Source organism: Oncorhynchus tshawytscha, linkage group LG07 (assembly GCF_018296145.1).
Source record: "Oncorhynchus tshawytscha isolate Ot180627B linkage group LG07, Otsh_v2.0, whole genome shotgun sequence".
Taxonomy (NCBI): domain Eukaryota; kingdom Metazoa; phylum Chordata; class Actinopteri; order Salmoniformes; family Salmonidae; genus Oncorhynchus; species Oncorhynchus tshawytscha.
The window spans coordinates 58442530-58465779 of NC_056435.1; the positions used below are offsets into that span (position 1 = coordinate 58442530).

Genomic DNA, 23250 nt, shown 5'->3' on the forward strand with positions numbered 1-23250 from the left:
CGCGAACCAGGGACCCTCTACACACATCAACAACAGTCACCCACGAAGCATCGTTCCCCATCGCGATTCAGCGCGCACCACCGCTAACTACGCTAGCCGTTTCACATCCGTTACATTTAGAAACAGGACTCGCGGCCCAGGACTGAGTTTGGGAAACCCTGTGCTAAATGATTCAAATGTAAAACATAGAAACCATGTGTTTGATACGTTTCATTAATTCCGTTCCAGTCATAACAATGAGCCTGTCCTACCCAATTAAGGTGCCACCAGCCGCCTGTGCTGGGGATCCCCCATCCCCACACCCAGTGTTGATGCTTGCATAGCTGTATAAGTGTGTTAGGTTTTAAAATAGTTATTTTTACCTATTTGTCATCACATCGATTCCATAACCTCTGGGGCAAAGTGTCCTTTATTTACCTTGTTGGGTATCTTCTTGAATTACTTGACTATTCAAGGTAACGTCATTTCCTCGACAGGCAAGTAAGCGCAAGTCTAGTGGGTGACAGCTGCTCGCGTCGAAGCTGAGTTTACTATATATGGGCAAAGCCAGGCATACGGAGAGTGCCGTTCGCTTCCGTGTTTGTGCGATTAGCAGAGTCCAGAACTGCCGGTGGATAAGGGAGGTTTGGTGTTTCATTCATCGGAGGAATTAATACAAAATCTGCGAATATGACCTATGATTTGAGTAAGTAGTTTTATTAGTTTCATTTTTGAAATAATATACATTAAAGATGGACCTTTAATCGTTCCCTTAGTACAAATAGTGCTTCACCACATAGAAACAGCTAACGTTAGCTAGCTAGCTACTGTAACTACGTGTGTAAGCACTAACCTCGCCCATTCTGCATTTTCAATCACATTTCTTGTCTTGAGACATCACACCCCTGCCAAAGTTCTTCTGTAACTAGGTAAATAGCCACGTATTCATAATTGAGTTTCCTCTCATTGGATGGATCTTGAAAGGGAACCTACTCTGTTTTGAAATTGTTTGAAGGAAATATGGCACTCGATTTCTGCACGAAATATGCAACGCAGTGTTGACATGTCACTGAGTGTGGGTGATTTTAGTAACACTACACAGTCGTATGCATATTTTACACTTATCTGCTAACGTGTAGTTAATGTATCAGCTAAAAGCAGAGGTACATGAAGACCTATTTATTGTCTTTGTGACAGACGGCTATTACAGGTCGTCTGCTATGCATTTCAGAGGCCTGGCATCATACATAATACAAGCAACAGTGTCATTTAGTTTGTATTAATTGATTGAAGTGTAGTTTTGATTTGTCTGTTTTTACAGCTGCTGTAGGCTGATCTTAATGTGTATGTTTTTTTTACCAACCAAATAGGTCAATGCCTAGACTAACTTAGATGTTGTTGTTATTAATAATACACATTTCCTTGCCGTTCACACAGAGCATGTATTTGCCAGCCTCCCGCAGATGGAGCGAGGAGTTGCCAAAGTCCTTGGTGGAGATCCCAAAGGCAACAACTTCCTCTACACCAATGGGAAGAGTGTCATCATCAGGAACATGGATGTAATTCTTTAAATCTAATGGACATATCACTTGACACATTGTTGGCAGCTGATAACCTGAAACTCACAGACCTATATTTGGGTGTGTTCATGTACAGTAAAACGTGTGAACTGGGCGGGTCAGATTTTATTCAAGGATTTAACCTCTTCCCCAGTCTATATTGTGTGAGAACCTGTACTAATGTTCAATTTTTGCCTTCATCTCTGACAGAACCCTGCCATAGCTGACATCTACACCGAGCACCCTCATCAAGTTACTGTTGCCAAGTATGCTCCCAGTGGCTTCTACATTGCGTCTGGAGGTAGCTAGATAGTTATGACCTACTTGTGTGTATGTACTGACATGTATGTGTAACTGATAGATGCACACACATACACTACATGTTAATGGAGTTTACTCCGGCGCCGACAGATGGCCGCCTCGCTTCGCGTTCCTAGGAAACTATGCCTTTTTAAAAAAAAAATTTACGTGTTATTTCTTACATTAGTACCCCAGGTCATCTTAGGTTTCATTACATACAGTCGAGAAGAACTACTGAATATAAGATCAGCGTCAACTCACCATCAGTACGACCAAGAATATGATTTTCACGAAGCAGATCCTGTGTTCTGCCTTTCAACCAGGACAACGCAATGGATCCCAGCCGGCGACCCCAAAAAACGACTCCGTAAAAGAGGGAAACGAGGCGGTCTTCTGGTCAGACTCCGGAGACGGGCACATCGTGCACCACTCCCTAGCATTCTTCTCGCCAATGTCCAGTCTCTTGACAACAAGGTTGATGAAATCTGAGCAAGGGTAGCATTCCAGAGGGACATCAGAGACTGTAACGTTCTTTGCTTCACGGAAACATGGCTCACTGGAGAGACGCTATCGGAGGCGGTGCAGCCAGCTGGTTTCTCCACGCATCGCGCTGACAGAAACAAACATCTTTCTGGTAAGAAGAGGGGCGGGGGCGTTTGCCTTATGGCTAACGAGACGTGGTGTGATCACAGAAATATACAGGAAGTCAAATCCTTCTGTTCACCTGATTTAGAATTCCTCACAATCAAATGTCGACCTCATTATCTACCAAGAGAATTCTCTTCGATTATAATCACAGCCGTATATATTCCCCCCCAAGCAGACACATCGATGGCTCTGAACGAACTTTATTTGACTCTTTGCAAACTGGAATCCATACATCCTGAGGCTGCATTCATTGTAGCTGGGGATTTTAACAAGGCTAATCTGAAAACAAGACTCCCTAAATTGTATCAGCATATCGATTGCGCAACTAGGGCTGAAAAAACCTTGGATCATTGTTACTCTAACTTCCGCGACGCATATAAGGCCCTGCCCCGCCCTCCTTTCGGAAAAGCTGACCACGACTCCATTTTGCTGATCCCTGCCTACAGACAGAAACTAAAATAAGAAGCTCCCACGCTGAGGTCTGTCCGACCAAGCTGATTCCACACTCCAAGACTGCTTCCATCACGTGGACTGGGATATGTTTCATATTGCGTCAGATAACAACATTGACGAATACGCTGATTCGGTGTGCGAGTTCATTAGAACGTGCGTTGAAGATGTCGTTCCAATAGCAACGATTAAAACATTCCCTAACCAGAAACTGTGGATTGATGGCAGCATTCGCATGAAACTGAAAGCGCGAACCACTGCTTTTAATCAGGGCAAGGTGACTGGTAACATGACCGAATACAAACAGTGCAGCTATTCCCTCCGCAAGGCTATCAAACAAGCTAAGCGTCGGTATAGAGACAAAGTAGAATCTCAATTCAACGGCTCAGACACAAGAGGTATGTGGCAGGGTCTACAGTCAATCACGGACTACAAGAAGAAAACCAGCCCAGTCACGGACCAGGATGTCTTGCTCCCAGGCAGACTAAATCACTTTTTTGCCTGCTTTGAGGACAATACAGTGCCACTGACACGGCCTGCAACGAAAACATGCGGACTCTCCTTCACTGCAGCCGAGGTGAGTAAAACATTTAAACGTGTTAACCCTCGCAAGGCTGCAGGCCCAGACGGCATCCCCAGCCGCGCCCTCAGAGCATGCGCAGACCAGCTGGCCGGTGTGTTCACGGACATATTCAATCAATCCCTATACCAGTCTGCTGTTCCCACATGCTTCAATAGGGCCACCATTGTTCCTGTTCCCAAGAAAGCTAAGGTAACTGAGCTAAACGACTACCGCCCCGTAGCACTCACTTCCGTCATCATGAAGTGCTTTGAGAGACTAGTCAAGGACCATATCACCTCCACCCTACCTGACACCCTAGACCCACTCTAATATGCTTACCGCCCAAATGGGTCCACAGACGATGCAATCTCAACCACACTGCACACTGCCCTAACCCATCTGGACAAGAGGAATACCTATGTGAGAATGCTGTTCATCGACTACAGCTCGGCATTTAACACCATAGTACCCTCCAAGCTCGTCATCAAGCTCGAGACCCTGGGTCTCGACCCCGCCCTGTGCAACTGGGTACTGGACTTCCTGACGGGCTGCCCCCAGGTGGTGAGGGTAGGCAACATCTCCACCCCGCTGATCCTCAACACTGGGGCCCCACAAGGGTGCGTTCTGAGCCCTCCTGTACTCCCTGTTCACCCACGACTGCGTGGCCACGCACGCCTCCAACTCAATCATCAAGTTTGCGGACGACACAACAGTGGTAGGCTTGATTACCAACAACGACGAGACGGCCTACAGGGAGGAGGTGAGGGCCCTCGGAGTGTGGTGTCAGGAAAATAACCTCACACTCAACGTCAACAAAACTAAGGAGATGATTGTGGACTTCAGGAAACAGGAGAGGGAACACCCCCCTATCCACATTGATGGAACAGTAGTGGAGAGGGTAGTAAGTTTTATGTTCCTCGGGATACACATCACAGACAAACTGAATTGGTCCACTCACACAGACCGCATCGTGAAGAAGGCGCAGCAGCGCCTCTTCAACCTCAGGAGGCTGAAGAAATTCGGCTTGTCACCAAAAGCACTCTCAAACTTCTACAGATGCACAATCGAGAGCATCCTGGCGGGCTGTATCACCGCCTGGTACGGCAACTGCTCCGCCCACAACCGTAAGTCTCTCCAGAGGGTAGTGAGGTCTGCACAACGCATCACCGGGGGCAAACTACTGCCCTCCAGGACACCTACACCACCCGATGTTACAGGAAGGCCATAAAGATCATCAAGGACAACAACCACCCGAGCCACTGCCTGTTCACCCCGCTATCATCCAGAAGGTGAGGTCAGTACAGGTGCATCAAAGCTGGGACCGAGAGACTGAAAAACAGCTTCTATCTCAAGGCCATCAGACTGTTAAACAGCCACCACTAACATTGAGTGGCTGCTGCCAACACACTGACTCAACTCCAGCCACTTTAATAATGGGAATTGATGGGAAATGATGTAAAATATATCACTAGCCACTTTAAACAATGCCACCTAATATAATGTTTACATACCCTACATTATTCATCTCATATGCATACGTATATACTGTACTCTATATTATCTACTGCATCCTTATGTAATACATGTATCACTAGCCACTTTAAACTATGCCACTTTGTTTACATACTCATCTCATATGTATATACTGTACTCGATACCATCTACTGTATCTTGCCTAAGCTGCTCTGTACCATCACTCATTCATATATCTTTATGTACATATTCTTTATCCTCTTACACTGTGTATAAGACAGTATTTTTTTTGGGAGTTGTTAGTTAGATTACTTGTTGGATTATTACTGCATTGTCGGAACTAGAAGCACAAGCATTTCGCTACACTCTCATTAACATCTGCTAACCATGTGTATGTGACAAATAAAATTTGATTTAATGTATTTTAATTGTAGTATTTTTGTTTTTTTTGTCCTGACTTTTTTGTTGTAGTCGGACTCCAGTAAGACTAGCTATTGGCGTTGGCTAATGGGATCCTAATAAATCATGTCTTATCATAAAACATACCAAGAAACGTGAATGCTTTTTCAAATTCACTCGGATCTCGTCTGTCAATGGATTTGTCTTATTTGTGAATAGTGACAATACCTGTACCTGGTCTTCTCATGCATGTGGTTTCTGTGGAGAACATCTCTTTTGCACAAAGCCAAATGGACAGAGATCATTTTTATGATAGTGATGCCAAATCTACAACATTCAAATATGTTTCCTACAGATGTGTCTGGTAAGATCCGTATCTGGGACACTACCCAGAAGGAGCACCTTCTGAAGTACGAGTACCAGCCTTTTGGGGGAAAAATCAAGGACATCGCCTGGACTGAGGACAGCAAAAGGATTGCTTGTGTGGGAGAGGGACGTGAGAAGTAAGTCTGTAGGGCCTAGTTCAGACCACATGCAGGACCGGGACATGGTGCCTGTACCGTTATCTTCCAAATAAGAGCTCGGGTCCTGCTAACAGTGCAGCATTTACACTTTGAACAATGGTTGTACGTCATAGAGGATTGCATAAGCTTTATGTCCGCTGTTAACGCGTTATGGGGTGTGCAGGTTTTTGTTCCACATCAGCAATAACATGTCCATGAATTATAGAATCATGATCAGCTGAATCAGGGTTGTGTTCAGTTAGGCATATGCCAAACTCTTTTGAAACTAAAATTAACATCCTTAGTGGGTATGTTCAGGTGATGCCTCCTTTTGTTCAATTGCTTCCTCCCGTTTTGTCTTCTGAACATGTTCCCAGCATGTTGGGGCAACAGCTCTCAACTCTAGTGACTAACCCTGTTGTAAACATTCCAGTATCTGACATGAATTGAATATTAAATTACTAGACATTGCTTGAACCCCTTTAAAATGAGATTTCCGGACGTCAGAAGATGAATTCAAAAACACCCTTCACCCAAGACTTTCATAACTCTCCTAAAACTTGGATAAGGTTTTCTCTTTCATCTATGCACTTATGAATTATGAATGATTTGCTTCTATCTAGTGAATCGCTGCACATTTGGCATTGCATCATGTCTTGTCCCACTTTGTAAATGTGTGTGTTCTTCCTTACAGGTTTGGGGCTGTGTTCCTGTGGGACACTGGCTCCTCAGTGGGTGAGATCTCGGGCCACTCCAAAATCATCAACAGCGTGGACATCAAGCAGACTCGCCCCTACCGCCTCATCACCGGCAGTGATGACAACTGTGGGGCCTTCTTTGAGGGACCCCCTTTCAAGTTCAAGTTCTCAAGCACAGTGAGTGGCTTTTTCTCAATGAGTCTCAACTTGTGTCTCTGGCCTCCCTTTTTAGAAAAAGGTAATCGAGCAGAGGCGGAGAGGGGAAGTGGACAAATGTGCTTGTATGAAATTACTACTCCAATTGTGCATCAGGCAAATTATGTTTACAGGGTGTAATCTCAAAATGTATGAAGTGATATCACATTTTGCTAGTTGCGCAAGACATTTTGTAGATAAAAGGATACATAGCATATCGTTTTTAAATGTTTGCAAGCTTTTCTCCTACAAGAAAGCAATTAGCTGATTCAAGGGGGGTGGGAGATTTCATAACTCTTCGGTAAAAGGACTCTGGTAGGATATACTTGTTTCCTTGCCAAAAGGAGGCTATTGGAGGACAGTTTTCCATTTGCCTACTAACTAATTGACACTCCACTTGACCACTTATCAGTTTGTGAGTTACAGAGAGAGGGCAGAGTACAGACTTTTCCCCAAATTAGAAAAGGCCAATGTGTCTGACATTTCTGAAGAAATTTGGGAATTGGTTCTGGATTTTTACAAAAAAGAAAATGAGTATTTCCTTTTGGTACTATAGACCTTTTCATTCGGTTAGCCCTGTCGTGAGCACGGACGGAAGTCACGGTGGGAAAAGTACTCACTTGTCATACTTGAGTAAAACATGAAAGATACCTTAATAGAAAGTTACTAAAGTAAAAGTGAGTCACCCAGTAAATAACTACTTGAGTAAGTCAAAGTATTTGGTTTATAATATACTTAAGTATATAAACCATTTCAAATTCGCAATATAAACAAACCATACGGCACCATTTTGATTTACGGATAGCCAGGGGACACCCCAGTGCCTTACAAATTAAGCATTTTTGTTTAGTGAGTCCGCCAGATCAAAGGCAGTAGGGATGACCAAAGATCTTGTCTTGATGAGTCTGAATTGGACCATTTTCATGTCTTGCTAAGCTTTCAAAATATAATGTACTTTAGAGTGTCATGGCAAATGTATGGAGTAAAAAGTACCTTTTTTAAAATTTTTTTTTTAAAGAATATAGTAAAGTACAGACCCCCAAAAATGACTTAAGTAGTAATTTACACCACTGGGAAGCCATACATTTGTTGACCATGGAACGTATCAGTGTGTGTAGGAGTCAAGCCAACTTTGGTTTCTTTTAAAGTGCGAAAGGAGATTTTGACATTGTCTCAGTCACTTAGCTCATGGTGCTGAGCTGCTGATGACATTAGTCTGGTTAACATGCTGCTGAATCCCCCCAAAAGCGGAGTATTTCTGATGAGGCTTTAAAGTAGGGCTGGGAATTACCAGGGACCCCATGATATTACCACGATACTTTGGTGCTGATACGATATGTATTGCGGCTCACGATTCTCACAAGTCTATGTATTGCAATTCGATACTGCACACTGACTTGATGTTATTGCTTGATGTTATTGCTCACCATATGTCTGCTGCTGAGTGACGAGCGAGCCATGAGAAAGTGAGTTTTGATTAGTCATGGAAATAAAGTGCTGAAAACAAATTAGCTCACTGTTTAAAAATAAGATGGAGGGCAAACTATCAAGGACAAATACTGGAATTTTGGTGCGGGTACATCCAACTAATATTCTACTGTATGTCCCCCCCCCCCCATCTAATTTAAAGAGGGTTCCAGGACCACAAAGAACACTCTGTAGTGAACATATTGACAATATTGTAGTCAAGGTGAACTACCTCTGCTCTTGGGCCTATGCATTTACAGTTTATTTGGACCACTTGACCTTTTCCATGTTGTATCTTCTAACCTTATTCTAAAAAGGATTCAATGGATTTCTTCCTCATAAATCTATACACAATGACAACTTTTTTAATTTTGCAAAAAAGAAATAAAACTGACACTTTGCTATGAGACTTGAAATTGAGCTCAGGTGCATCCTGTTTCCATTGATCATCCTTGATGTTTCTACAACTTGACTGGAGTCCACCTCTGGTAAATTCAATTGATTTGGACATGGTTTGGTAAGTCTCTATATAAGCTCCACAGTTGACAGTGCATGTCAGAGCAAAAACCAAGCCATGGTAGAGCTCCGAGACAGGATGGTGTCAAGGCACAGATCTGAGGAAGGGTAACAAAAAATGTGTGCAGCATTGACGGTCGTCAAGAACACCGTGACCTCCATCATTCTTAAATGTGAGCAGTTCAGGAACCACCAAGACTCTTCCTAGAGCTGGCTGCTCGGCTAAACTGAGCAGTTCAGGGGAGAACGGCCTTGGTGAGGGAGGTGCCCAAGAACCGGATGGTCACTTTGACAGGGCTCCAGAGTTCCTCTGTGGAGATGGTTGTCCTTCTGGACGGTTCTCCCATCTCTGCCAATCAGGCCTTTCTAGTAGTGGCCAGACGGAAGCCACTCTTCAGTAAAAGGCACATTGCAGCCCGCTTGGATTTTGCCAAAAAGTAATTAAAGTTCTCTCCGACCATGAGAAACAAGATTCTCTGGTCTGATGAAACCAAGATTGATCTCTTTGGCCTGAATGCCAACCATCACGTCTGGAGGAAACCTTGCACCATCCCTATGGTGAAGCATGGTGGTAGTAGCATCATGCTGTGGGGATGTTTTTCAGAGACTGGGAGACTAGTCAGGATTGAGGGAAAGATGAACAGAGCAAAGTAAAGGGAGATACTTGCTGAACCTGCTCAGGACATCAGACTGGGGCGAGGTTCACGTCAAGTCTCGGCCAAGTCTCGGAATGTCCTTGAGTGGCCAAGCCAGAGCCCGGACTTGAACTTGATCGAACAGCTCTTGAGAGACCTGAAAATAGCTGTGCAGCAGTGCTCCCCATCCAACCTGACAGAGCTTGAGAGGATCTGCAGATAAGAATGGGAGGAACTCTCCAAATACAGGTTTGCCAAGCTTGTAGCGTCGTACCCAAGAAGACTCACTGCCAAGGTGCTTCAACAAAGTACTGAGTAAAAGGTCTGAATAGTTATGTAAATGTAATATTTCAGTTAATTTTACATTTGCATACTTTTGATAAAAATCAGTTTTTGCTTTGTCATCTAATTTAGTAAGTCTAATGTAACAAAATGCTTGAAAAGTTGAGGGGTTTGAATACTTTCCAAACGCACTGTACATTCTTGACTACTTTTTTGAGTGGTTCTCAGTTTCTCAGGATCAGTGTTTTATGTACTTTCACATGTTGTCAACTGCAAGTTGAGGTTAGTACAGACCGACCTCAACTTATTCAATAAGTATCCTTTTCAAAAAATGTTTTTGTGCATTATGCTTAGCAAACTACCTGCCTTGGAGCAGTCAGCTTTTTTGCAGTTTTGGGATGATTTGTCTGGACTAGGGTTTGCTACAGGCTGCCACCAGTCACTGTTTGTGGTCTTGGGCCAAGTCCATACACATTTAGTGCTTATAAATTCACATTTTAGGCCCATTAGGCTAATTTAGCAAAATATATTGGGTGGGGGTGGAGAAACAACAATCAATACATTACAGAATTAAAACCTACAATTCAATGTGATCCAGCCTAAAAAGAAAATAATTTGTACTCTTCTGTAACAGATACTTTATTAAGCACATGACCTCACTCCGCAATAATTGAGACTTATGAGATCTACTATATGGGTGTTGAAAAGGGAACCTTCTGTATCGAAACAACTGAAATTCCTCTGAAGAATTTCTGCTCAGGGTCTCCAGAAATAGGTTGTCCCTTCTGTATTTTTAAAGATTATTTTTAAATTGTACCTTTTTATTTAACCAGGTAGGCTAGTTGAGAACAAGTTCTCATTTGCAACTGCGACCTGGCCAAGAAAGCAAAGCAGTGTGACAGTTACACATGGCGTAAAAAATAAACAAGTCAATGACACAGTAGAAAAAATAAAGTCTATATACAGTGTGTGCAAAAGGCATGAGAAGGTAGGCAATAAATAGGCCTTAGGAGGGAATAATTACAATTCAGCAGATTAACACTGGAGTGATAAATGAGCAGATTATGATGTGCAAGTAGAGCTACTACTTGTTATCCGGACAACATTCCCTCCGATTTGACACACTGAACTCTGTCTGCAAAGTAGTTGGTGAACCAGGCAAGGCAGTCATTAGAAAAATCAAGGCTATTGAGTCTGCCGATAAGAATACGGTGATTGACCGAGTCGAAGGCCTTGGCCAGGTCGATGAAGACTGCTGCACAGTACTGTCTTTTATCGATGGCGGTTATGATATCGTTTAGTACCTTGCGCGTGGCTGAGGTGCACCTGTGACCGGCTCAGAAGCCGCATTGCACAGCGTAGAAGGTACGGTGGGATTCGACGTGGTCAGTGATCTGTTTTAACTTGGCTTTCGAAGACTTTAGATAGGCAGGGCATGATGGGTATAGGTCTGTAACAGTTTGGATCTAGGGTGTCACCCCCTTTGAAGAGCGGGATGACCGCGGCAGCTTTCCAGTCTTTATGGATCTTGGACGATATGAAAGAGGTTCAACAGACTGGTAATAGGGGTTGCAACAATGTCGGCGGATAGTTTTAGAAAGAGCGGGTCCAGATTGTCTAGCCCAGCTGATTTGTACGGGTCCAGGTTTTGCAGCTCTTTCAGAACATCTGCTGTCTGGATTTGGGTGAATGAGAAGCTGGGGAGGCTTGGGAGAGTAGCTGCGGGTGAGGCGGAGCTGTTGGCCGGGGTAGAAGTAGCCAGGAGGAAGGCATGGCCAGTCGTTGAAATGCTTATTGAAATGTTTGATTATCATGGATTTATCAGTGGTGACCGTGTTACCTAGACTCAGTGCAGTGGGCAGCTGGGAGGAGGTGCTCTTGTTCTTCATGGACTTTAGTGTCCCAAAACTTTTTGGAGTTAGAGCTTCCAGATGTGAATTTCTGCTTGAAAAAGCTAGCCTTTGCTTTCCTGACTGCGTGTATTGGTTCCTGACTTCCCTGAACAGTTGCATATCGTAGGGACTATTCGATGCTATTGCAGTCCGCCACAGGATGTTTTTGTGCTGGTCAAGGGCAGTCAGGTGTGGAGTGAACCATATCTGTTCTTGGTTCTGCATTTTCTTTTGAATGGGGCATGGTTCTGTATATTCTATTTTTTTTTTTCCAAAGAAGGGGTTTGTAGAAAGCTGGCTAAATGAGTTAGTCAGGTAACTGTCAAATTACTTGCAATATTTTCAAGAGACTTAAACTTGACAGTATAATTGATAGACAACAACCAATATACAAATGTTGCTTTCTTAAATTAACCAGAAAATCAATAGTTAATAGTCCTTTTTGGTAAAGCTCAAGTCTCTAACAATCCCCTACCCCATCCTAGGACCACAGCCGGTTTGTCAACTGCGTGCGTTTCTCTCCAGACGGGAACCGCTTCTGTACGGCTGGCGCTGACGGTCAGGTGAGTCCGCTAGCTACCAGAGCTGTTCCATGGTCAGGGACCCAGCATCACTAAGATGGTCTTAGAACCCACCACAGTTGGTAGAACATTGACAGCCTGTCTTAATTCTTCTAGAATTGTATTTTATACTGAACAAAAATATACATGCAACATGTAAAGTGTTGGTCCCATGTTTCATGAGCTGAATTAAAAGATTTCAGACATTTTCCATACGGTCAAAAAGCTTATTCTATCAAATTTGGTGCGCATTTCTTCTTTTGCCAAGATAATCCATACACCTGACAGGTGTGGCATATCAATAAGCATGATCATTACACAGGTGCACCTTGTGCTGGGGACAAAAGGCCACTCCAAGGTTGTCACACAATGCCACAGATGTCTCAAGTTGAGGGAGTGTGCAATTTGGCATGCTGACTGCAGGAATGTCCAACAGAGCTGTTGCCAGAATTTAATGTTAATTTCTCTACCATAAGCAGTCTCCAACGTCATTTTAGAGATAATGGCAGTACACCTGACCGGCCTCAACCGCAGACCACGTGTAACCACGCAAGCCCAGGACCTCCACATCTGGCTTCTTCACCTGCGGGATCGTCTGAGAACAGCCACCCGGACAGCTGGTGAAACTGAGGAGTACTTTTGTCTGTAATTAAGCCCTTTTGTGGGGAAAACAAATTCTGATTGGCTGTGCCTATGCCCACCCATGGCTGTGCCCCTGTCCAGTCATGAAATCCATAGATTAGGGCCTTATTTATTTCAATTGAGTTCCTTATATAAACTAACTCATAATTTTTTAATGTTGCGTTTATATTTTTGTTCAGTATATTTTAGTGAATGTGTGTGGTGGAGGGGGATTAGAAGTATAGTAGAAAACAGCTGTAACTCAGCACATTAATGTCAGATACTTTCCAGTGAACTGACAATAATTGCTGACTGGAGGGCAGTAGTAGACAGATGGGTGTTTCTACGTGGCTGTTGAAATTCAATTTTACCCTACAGTACTGGTTCTTACTAGAATTGTCAAATTGCCCTGTTTTCCTAGATCTTTCTATACGACGGAAAGACTGGCGAGAAGCTTGGGGCTCTGGGCGGAGCGAAGGCCCACGAAGGAGGAGTCTATGCCGTAAGTATCTCGACGGAGTTTCTCTTATTGTTCAACTTTGCCTGGTGGTTTGAGACATGTAGGCATTGGGTTTTTACTTTAGCCTGCTGAGAATGGAAACGTCAGACTTTTTCCTCTTCAGCATAACTTGTCAGGCTTCACTGCTGAGGGGTGAACACCCAGTCAAGATTAAAGCTGCCATGCAGTTGCTAGAGGGGCTTGAACGTAAACAAACTAAATTAATGCTTTCCTTTTCAAATTAGAAGTGCAATGTGTTCCTATGAAAACAAATTCAAACTTTCTTGTACCCACTGCATTTTAAAACACTTTCACTTTGCATGCCCCCAACAATATTTGATTTCTAGGAATTTGAATTGGTGATTGAGTGTAACAACATTATTAGACTGTATCTAATGTATTCTATCACTGGCATATCTGAACTGGGATTCTAACCCACAACATGACATACACTGCAATGCAGTGTTGGAATGTCTAGTTCCAGTGTGACTACTTCAGGTCTCAGGAAGACTGTAGTGATTAACTTAGCCATCTGCTTAATAAAATGCTTGGGACTGTACATTTTGCATTACCAAAGAGAAACTATAGCGGCACAGGTTTCCTCTGAAAGCATTGTGATAACCGACAGTGATGTGATGCCTATTTGTCACCCTGGGTCCACTCCTTCCCTCTGTTCTCCTTCAGGTAAGCTGGAGCCCTGACAGCTCCCAGCTCATCTCTGCCTCGGGTGACAAGACTGTGAAGCTGTGGGATGTGGGCACCAGCATGGCCCTCACCACCTTCAACATGGGTGCCGACGTCATGGACCAGCAGCTGGGCTGCCTGTGGCAGAAGGACCACCTGCTCAGCATATCCCTGTCGGGCTACATAAACTACCTGGATAAGAGCAACCCCGACCGGCCGCTCCGCACCATCAAGGTAAGCCTAAACCTTCTTTCTCATTACAGGGTTTTCAGAATGCAGTATGGTGTAGTGTGAACACATCTTAGATTTGGGGAATGAGCTTCAGGGCTTGAGGGTGTTTTAATATTTTTTTACAATTTGGACACAACTGGCAGGCTTAATATCCTGATATTGATGCTCTGCCTAGAAACGGTCCCTAGCTGACTTAGCTTGTTTACAAACATTATCTTTATCACAATCTTCCTTTTAAAGTTGTCTTCAAGTCACTTGTTACTCAACACAAGCACATAGTTCAGTAACAGGAAAGGAGATGGCATACAAGTGGTTGTCAGCATTCCTCAAAATTAAATAGTTAATTTTGACAGTTTGCTAGAGTCCCATGAAATTGCACAATGATTGGAAATGCTGAATTCGTGCCAAAACCGAAAGTATCACAACTGCGACACTTGAGTCAAATAGAATGAATGTTCTTAACTGACTGTGCTAAACAATTCTCTCACATTATGTGCCTTACAGGGTCACAGCAAATCCATTCAGTCCTTGACTGTTCACAAAAACAAGGGGAGGGCTTACATCTACTCTGGCAGCCATGACGGGCACATCAATATCCTTTCACTGGGAAAATGAAGGCATGCTGTGTCAACACTGAGGCATATTAATGAACTGTGCTTTCTGCACAGGCCATTTCCCCTGAATGAATGGGGCTTATCTAGGTGGTTGGCATTTGGAACACAAGGAGCCTAATACATTCCCCCAAGTGCTAATAGTCAAGGCTTTGTGTATTCATAATCCAGTAGCAACATTGGCACCTAATGAAGACTCACATAAAATGTAATGGCCATGTCTGCTTATATTCCATTACATAAATGTACTGCACAACTGTTGCGAATGTCCCTGTTAAACTAACAGATGGATACAAGAGGCCCACACCACCAATGTTATGGTCCCTTGTGTTAGTTAAGATCTGCTCTGCTGCCCTCTCCTGGTGTCAGTCAGACAATCCTTAACTGTGGCTTCCACATTACTGGGATGCCGAGACCGGGGAGAACAACTGCTTCTCAGGGAAGGGCCACAGCAACCTTGTCACCAAGATGGTGGTGGACGAGGCCGACCAGCTGGTGACTTGCAGCATGGATGACACGGTCCGCTTCACCAGCGTGACAAAGAAAGAATACAGGTGGGTCCAGAAGTGTTCTATACTGAAGGTAGAAGATGAGATTAAAATACAGATTTCGCTGAAATATTTATCAGTTCTCTCTTATCTCTAGTGAGGGTAGCTTTGTAATAATACTGCTTCCTTATGATGAGATTCACTTTTTGTCATTGGACAAGATAGCTGTTGTGATGTCGTACTTTTGGTGTGTTCATTCATAAACCAATAGTGACGTATATTTGACACCTGTTCACTGGACATGCTACCTTGTCCTGGACCTGCTGTTTCAACCCTCTTGCTCTCACCTGACCTCTGAATGCTCGCCTATGAAAAGCCAACTAACATTTACTCTGGAGGTGCTGACGCGTTGCACCCTCTATAACCACTGATTATTTGAGCTTGCTGATCATCTATGACCGTTTGAATGTCCTTAACGATCTGGCCTTAATGGTTATGTACTGTTATCTCTACCTGGCACAGCCAGAAGAGTGTGGTTCCTGCCTTTCTAGGTATAAATGCTTCAGCTGTGTTACTTTGCTCTTTGGGGTTTTAGACTGGGTTGCTGTGTAGCACTTTTTGACTTCTGATGTAAAAAGTGCTTTATAAATCCATTTGATTGAACACTATTAATGATATTGGAAAGGGCAGATGTGTTAAAGTCGTGTTGCAAGTCATCATATTTGTGACTCGAGCCCACACCTCTGGGAAAGGGTATGTTCAGTTAATAGTGAATCTATTGACATGTTGATTTCTACCCCCCCCCCACCAAACTGAGTTGTTGCAGAGAAAAAACTGCATGATGACGTAGTGCACACAATGTACTTTTTCCCTTAAGTTTTCATGTACTGAATAAAAATCTGAAGTGTGTTTCCATCACATTTTCAACTCTACTATTGCATTAAATAGCAAATGTTCCCACTGATCTTGCCTTGTGCACTCTAGCCAACAGTTTGCAGGTAGACTGTGCTGATAGGCTAGTCTACATAAGATTATGGATCAATTCAATATTTTATTTTGTCCAACGGCAGTCGAGCATTGATCATAATGGCAACAAAATAAGACCCTAGATATTTTTTGGACAGCTGCATCAAGCTCATTACCATGCACTTTCACCACCCTGTGAAGTTCATAACTTATTTCAGCTGTAGCCTAAAACTGCGTGGTTTCCTGAGTCGTAGTGGGAGGACCACACACCATATCGTATGACTCCAAGTTTGCGTTGATATAATGGTTATTATATCAATGTTTGCACATAACGACGTCTACCGCCATTTCACGTGTAATTGCCAACACAAAGTTCTGACCATGTCGAACTAACAAATTCTGTTGGCATTTATAAAATTGCACCGTAACTTCATGTCTTGTTTTTGTAGGGTAGAACTTTACTCGCATACTTGTGACTGGAAATGTGGTTACTAACAGTTTGTTTTTGCAGTGCTTCCAACCTGGTAAAGATGGACGTCCAGCCTAAACATGTTTCCGTAGCAACAGGGGGGCTCACATTGGCCGTGTGCATTGGACAGGTAACAAAATCCTCTCCTAATGTGTGCCAACTCATGTCACTCAGGCATCATAGTATGGTAGACAGTGTTGTCAACACAAATAAGTATTTTGTGTCATTCATATATGGGTGACACCATTAAATTGTCTGTTCTGGATAGTGTTAATATTGACTGAATCTGTGGTTGTCAGGTGGTGTTGCTGAAGGACCAGAAGAAGGTGTTCATGCTGGACAGTCTGGACTACGAGCCTGAAGCAGGAGCCATCCACCCAGGAGGCAGCACTGCGGCAGTGGGCGGCGCAGTAAGTCTACATTAGCAACTTCATTTGAACTGGAACTATTATAGCTTAGCGTTGGATCAGAAGTAGTACGATCTATCTTAGTGTGGGATCAATGACAGTTTTCCTGAATAGGCTGATTATACACATGCACTTCATGTGATACTCAGAAGCTCCAGATCTTTTGGTGCAGCTGACTAAAGATCCCAAGAAGTTGGATCCACAGCCACTCTGCACTATTAACCAGTGCTATGAAACTCTGAGGGAATGACACTGTTGTTCAACTGATTGCTGATTTTATTTAGGTGTGGGTTGGATCTAACTACTCAATATTCCTCCCCTTGTCCATAGTATTTCTTTGACACTTCTCTCCCTCCTCCCGGCAGGATGGGAAGGTCCACTTGTATTCTGTCCAAGGCAACACTCTGAAGGATGAGGGGAAGAGCATGGAGGCCAAAGGGCCAGTCACAGACATGGCCTACTCCAAAGACGGAGCCTACCTGGCCGTCACTGATGAGAAGAAGGTCGTCACAGTTTTCACCGTGGCGGATGATTACGCGGTATGCAGTCTCCCACACATCCATCTCAAGCAAAATTTGCAAAAATAACCTATTAACATGTCCCATATTGATTGTCCTGAATGCTCAAATTATGTACAATAAATATATTCCTAAAGCCCAATGAACAGCAAATGCAATTTGGGTTTGTGAATATCAGTCGGGGGTAGGGTAATGCATACAATCATCCCATCAATTTGAGTGAGTGGAGACTTAATGTTACATGTTGGATTCGGTATCCATTTCTGTTTATCCCCCTCCTACAGGTCAAAAATGATTTTTATGGACACCACGCTAAAGTAGTTACCTTGGCCTGGTCCCCCGACAATGAGCACTTTGCCAGCGGTGGAATGGACATGATTGTCTACGTTTGGACAGTGAATGATGCAGATAAGAGGCTGAAGATCCCAGGTGAGGGCCAAAATAGCTGTCAGAGAAGGTGGCACACACACACCCACAGAGAGAAGTGTCTGGAGTTATTTAAATCCTCTTTGTTATCGTATTCAGATATTTGAAGTCATGGAAACTGAAGATGTTGCTCGGATAATGTGTCGCCACTCTCGACAGGGGTGGGGTTTTAAACTGCTGATCTTTCTGCAGCAACCATTTTGAGCTGGTAGTTTGATTTGTCAGGACAACAAATGTTAACATTACAAAAAATACGGGGGGGGGGGTGTTGGGATAATTTTTTTTTAAATCACATTTTCAGTGTGTGCTAACTGGCGAGGGAGGTATCTTGTAGTACCATTGCTGCAGAATTTCCCCAATGTTCCCAAATGTAATTATTTTCACCACCGCTAGATGGCAGTATCTTCCTTAGACACCATCATTCTAGGGCAGCCTTAAAGTATGTATGTACCTGTTAATGGTGGGTCATGATGTGTCAGAGTAAATTTATAACTATTTCATTAATTATTGGAATTGATTTGGCCAAGTGCAACTACGGTCTCTGCTCAGTTTGGCAGCTGCGCGAGTGTGAGAGGGGGATGCCCGTGTGCTTTGTGGTTTATCACATTTTTTCCCCTGCAGTTTTCTTGATCACTCCGCGACACACACTGCAGCGCCGTCAGCCATGACTTGTCATTCCCACTCGCCATCACTCACCGCTGTTATCAAATGGACTCATGCTAGCCACAAGTTCTGACTGAGCTCAATCGTTATGAAACGGATATACAGCGATGAGTTTCTCTCCCTTTCATACAAACTTAGAACGAGGAGCGCCCACAATGTGTTTTGAGCGGTGAAGTGCTTAGTAATGGCTCTCAAAACGAACAAATGAATAAAACGACACGTCCTGACCAAACATCCACAGCATGATGATAAACCCAGGGAGTTCTTTGTGAACCCGGCAGAATGCTTCAAGAAACAGTGCTTCGACAGTGGAAAATTTAAGTCTGCTAGCAAGGCATTGTTGTAATTTTATAACAGGTGATGATGAGCAGAAATAAGGGAGTACTAACTCATCGTAGCTGTGAGTTTCTCTTTTCAAACAATCCCCTGGCCTTGTACACAGGTAGTAGCTAACATTCACCAAAGCAAGCTAGTTGCTCATAGTGCAACCCTAGTAACAGTACGGAAGAAAAATGATCAGGCCTACTGTACATCTACCGTAGAAATTATTTTCAACTAGTCTAGGTTGGAACTGTTGCTGTTAAAATACAATAATGTGTATTCTTAACTGGAATAAACTGAGGCAAGATGCTTTTTGAGGCAAACACCCAATCGTGGATTGTTCATCTACAGCAGGAAGCAGTCTTCTTGACTAAGAAAGCAGGACATGTTCTGGTCCAGTTTGGCACCACATACCTATGTGAGTCAGGGTTCACAACTCTGACATACTTAAAAACCAGTACAGGAAGAGTATGACCTCAGTGTTGCACTTGCAAAAACAGAGCCCAGAATATACATGCTTTTTGAAAACTTCAACCAGCCACACCTCTCATTAGGACTCAGTGTGTTGTCTATATCTGTGTGATGTGATCAATCAGTTTATTCCAGTTCAGAATAGAAATATGTATTGTATTTTAACAGCAACAGTTCCAACCTAGACTTTCAACATTTTCTACAGTAAGATGTACAAGAGGCCTGGTCATTTTTCATCTGTACTGTTACTTAGTGCAACCCTATCAAACTGAGCCTGTGTGTTCTGTTGTAGATCTGATGTGATCGATCTCTTTATTCCAGTTCAGAATGAAAAGGATTTATTTGAGCAGCAACAGTTCCAACCTAGACAATGTGTAAGAGTGTTTTTAATGGTGGATAATACCTATGTAAATATCTATTCATGTTTATTTAACTTCATTGTTATTTTTGTTTATATTCCATTTGTTTTAGGCATAAGGGCAATGAAATGGACTGACTTTTATTTATAGTTGCATATTTTCCTAAGCTTGGGTCCCAGGAAAACACAAAATTTCTCATTTGGGTCCCAGGCTAAAAAGGTTTAAGAACCCCTGTTCAAGGGATACATTAAAATGCTCACACTTTCCAGTGGAAAACCACATGCTCAAGTTTTTAGCAGCAACACATACTGTATATTCACTCCCAATGTTTTAAATGTTAGCCATATGACATCACTTATGTTCTCTCATCCCTTTCCACAGATGCCCACAGGTTGCACCATGTCAGTGGCCTGGCCTGGATAGATGAACACACGCTAGTGACCACCTCTCATGACGCCAGCATCAAGCAGTGGACTCTTAAATTCTGATCTGTACAAGAATGGATCATTAGGGACAAGGACTACTGTAGACCGCTCTCTTACTCATATAATATTGTATGTATCTAATTGGTCTCTTGTCAGCAACCCCTGAAATTGTCAGTCACTGCAGAGAAAAGCTTATCTAAAGCAAGAATCCCAACGCAGTCTTTTTCTTTGACTCTTTTAAACGGTTCACTAATGCACGAACAAAGAAAAATAACCCAAATATCTGCATTGATAAAGCTTTTCTGGTCAAGGAAACAAATTTGTAAGCTCAACATTCCAGAGGCAACAGCCTTATGTCAGTTCAAACTGAAATGCCTGTGCGTGGTTGGAGAGTTGTTTCATCCGAACTCTGTTAACTGGGAATGACAACATTTATGGGGGAAAAATTATCCTTATTGACAATGGAGGTATATTTCAGTTACATTCCTGAATGGGATTGAGTTGCGAATGAATGGCCCTCCGATTGTGCTTGCCTGTTAGTTCATGTTTTCAGCCGAGGTTGATGTTACCATTTTTATGGGAGTGGGTATTTAGCTTTTTTTGCCTCTTCTTTGACTCCATAACGTCAATGTCTTTCAGAACGATTTCTAGTTGGAACAAATGTGATTGGGGGAGCAATAGTAGGAACTTAAAACAAGAAAGAAATGAATCATGTGTACAATCAAAATGCTGTCTTCAATGAAGCTCCTGTACTGTTGCCATTTTTTTTATTTTTGGCTCACGATGTTCCCATCTCACACTTTTTACTTATTTTTTCTTTTTGTGATGCTTCCACTTTTTCCTAAGGGTGGATATTAATGACAATAAAACAAACGTTACTAATTTCTAGCAACTCATGTCCATTTCGTGCTACTCATGTTTAAATTAATACTGTGAGTTTCTGTCAATTAATTGTTGATACCATTTCTATGTCGCTGCGTACAGCTGACTGAATATTTAGGATTTTTATTTAATTTTCCTCCCCAATTTTGTGGTATCCAATTGGTAGTTAGTCTGGTCCTATCACTGCAACTCCAGTATGGAGGCGAAGGTCGAGAGTCCCGGCCGGTCATACTTTTCCCTAAACCGGACAACGCTGGGCCAATTGTGCACCGCCCCATGGGTCTCCCGGCTGCGACAGCCTGGTCTCAAACCAGGATCTCGAGTGGCACAGCTAGCACTGTGATGAAGTGCCTTACACCACTGTGCCACTCGAGAGGCCTGAGTAACTACAATGTTGATCCATCTTCCGTTGTCTCCTATCATAGCCATTTAACTCTAACTGGTTTAAAATCACCTGGTTTTAAAACTCCTCTCCGGCAACTGAGTTTATGAAGGATGACTGTTTCTTTGTAGAGTATCGGTATTAAAAAACAAACAATTCAATAGGGTTGTGCTTTACCTTGTTGGACTTGTTCTGGGCTTCGGTTTTTCCATTTATAGTTCGAGGTTGGACGCCTCCTTAGTATGTGTTACACCTGTGCCGGTATGTCATCTTGTTAGTGGGAAGGTGTTTCACCTGGGCTGGGCCAGTGCTAAAGTTGTCTTGAGAGATGTGAAGGGTTAACCTTTATCTGATTTTCCCTGTTTTTGTTTTGCTCCACTTTTTGGTTTGCTTCCTGTCTTGAAGTTTGGTGTGGGTTTTTATTTTGTTTGCCTCTTCTTGGACAACATTAGTGGGTGTCTTTTAGGTCCCAGTTGTTGCTAGTCAACTTTCAGTTGACGCCCACATGAGTGTCTTGCAGAACCCCACCTGTTAAGTTTTGGTTGTTGTCACAGACTCTTTGTTAGTGTCCCCTTCTGTTTGACAATTTGGGTTTTCTTGCTGGGGAAGTAAGACTCCAAGCTGCCACACCAAGATACAAACCACAAATTACTTTAATAAATACCTTAAAGCGGTAGTCCAGTCATGTGATTTACCAGTTTTTTTTGTAATGATATTTACACACTGATGTTAAACTCAAATTGTGAAAAGGATGCTTATGCCCTTCAAGTGTAAGAGCATTTGGAGAGAAAAAAAAACATACACCTGTTCAGGTGGGTGGAGTTTTTGGCCCACAGCATGACATCACAATCTGATCCGATTATTCCGACCAATGACCAGTCATCTTTTATTTGCATATGTATCCTCCTTTTGAAGGGGTAAGCGGGGTAGGCTCTAGAGCCCTCAAACTCTACGCTGGACCTCAAAGCCAGTTCCACTGTTTGTTTTCATTGTTCCCTTCTAATCAGGGACTGATGTAGACCTGGCACACCACGTGGGTACAATTTAATTATCAGGTAGAACAGAAAACCAGCAGGCTCTGAACCTTGTGGGCAGGGTTACTCAACTCGTACCCTATGAGGTCTTCAGGCTGCTGGTTTTCTGTTCTACCTTATAATTAACTGCACCCACGTGGTGTGCCAGGTCTACATCACTCTTCGAAGTCCAGAGTTGAGTTTGAGGGATCTAGCGCCTACCAAGCTAACCCCTTCAAATAAAAGATGATTGGACATTGAAAAAATGCAATGGAACTGGCTTTGAGGTCCAGAGTTGAGTTTGAGTGTCGTAGAGTAATAGTTGAATACCCCTGCTCTAGAGTATAGATGATCCTACCTGCCTATCAGGGCTGTGTATGTAAGTATATTTACATTTGTATCAACATACCCACATGATCAGACTGAGCATTGTGATGGCAAACTGAGGCTCAGGGAAATAAATAATTAAACATATATTTTAAGTTATTTAAATGAAATAAACATTGATTTATTAGAGTGATGATTTAAAAATATAATTAAAAGGACTGCATGGGGGCTTTAACAATGATGCTCGACAAACAATTCTAAATCAAATCAAATTTTATTTGTCACATACATGGTTAGCAGATGTTAATGCGAGTGTAGCGAAATGCTTGTGCTTCTAGTTCCGACAATGCAGTAATAACCAACAAGTAA

The 23250-nt window shown here is 42.9% G+C and overlaps 1 protein-coding gene across 1 annotated transcript; it reads left to right on the top strand.

Annotated features, from left to right (window-relative positions):
* Positions 1-528: 528 nt before the first annotated feature.
* LOC112254944 (WD repeat-containing protein 1) lies at positions 529-21163 on the top strand. Its single transcript, XM_024427935.2, has 15 exons — positions 529-685; positions 1417-1538; positions 1749-1839; positions 5726-5873; positions 6568-6748; positions 12044-12121; positions 13161-13241; positions 13923-14156; positions 14658-14745; positions 15162-15318; positions 16730-16817; positions 16987-17097; positions 17460-17633; positions 17897-18041; positions 20234-21163. Exons 1-15 carry the CDS (start codon positions 670-672, stop codon positions 20338-20340), a joined length of 1821 nt encoding a protein of 606 aa, XP_024283703.1. The 5' UTR covers positions 529-669; the 3' UTR covers positions 20341-21163.
* Positions 21164-23250: the final 2087 nt, after the last annotated feature.

Coding starts and splice junctions, on each gene's coding strand:
- LOC112254944 (XM_024427935.2), top strand. Junction 1,539..1,748: donor TCATCATCAGGAACATGGAT/GTAATTCTTTAA, acceptor CATCTCTGACAG/AACCCTGCCATAGCTGACAT. Junction 14,157..14,657: donor GGCCGCTCCGCACCATCAAG/GTAAGCCTAAAC, acceptor TGTGCCTTACAG/GGTCACAGCAAATCCATTCA.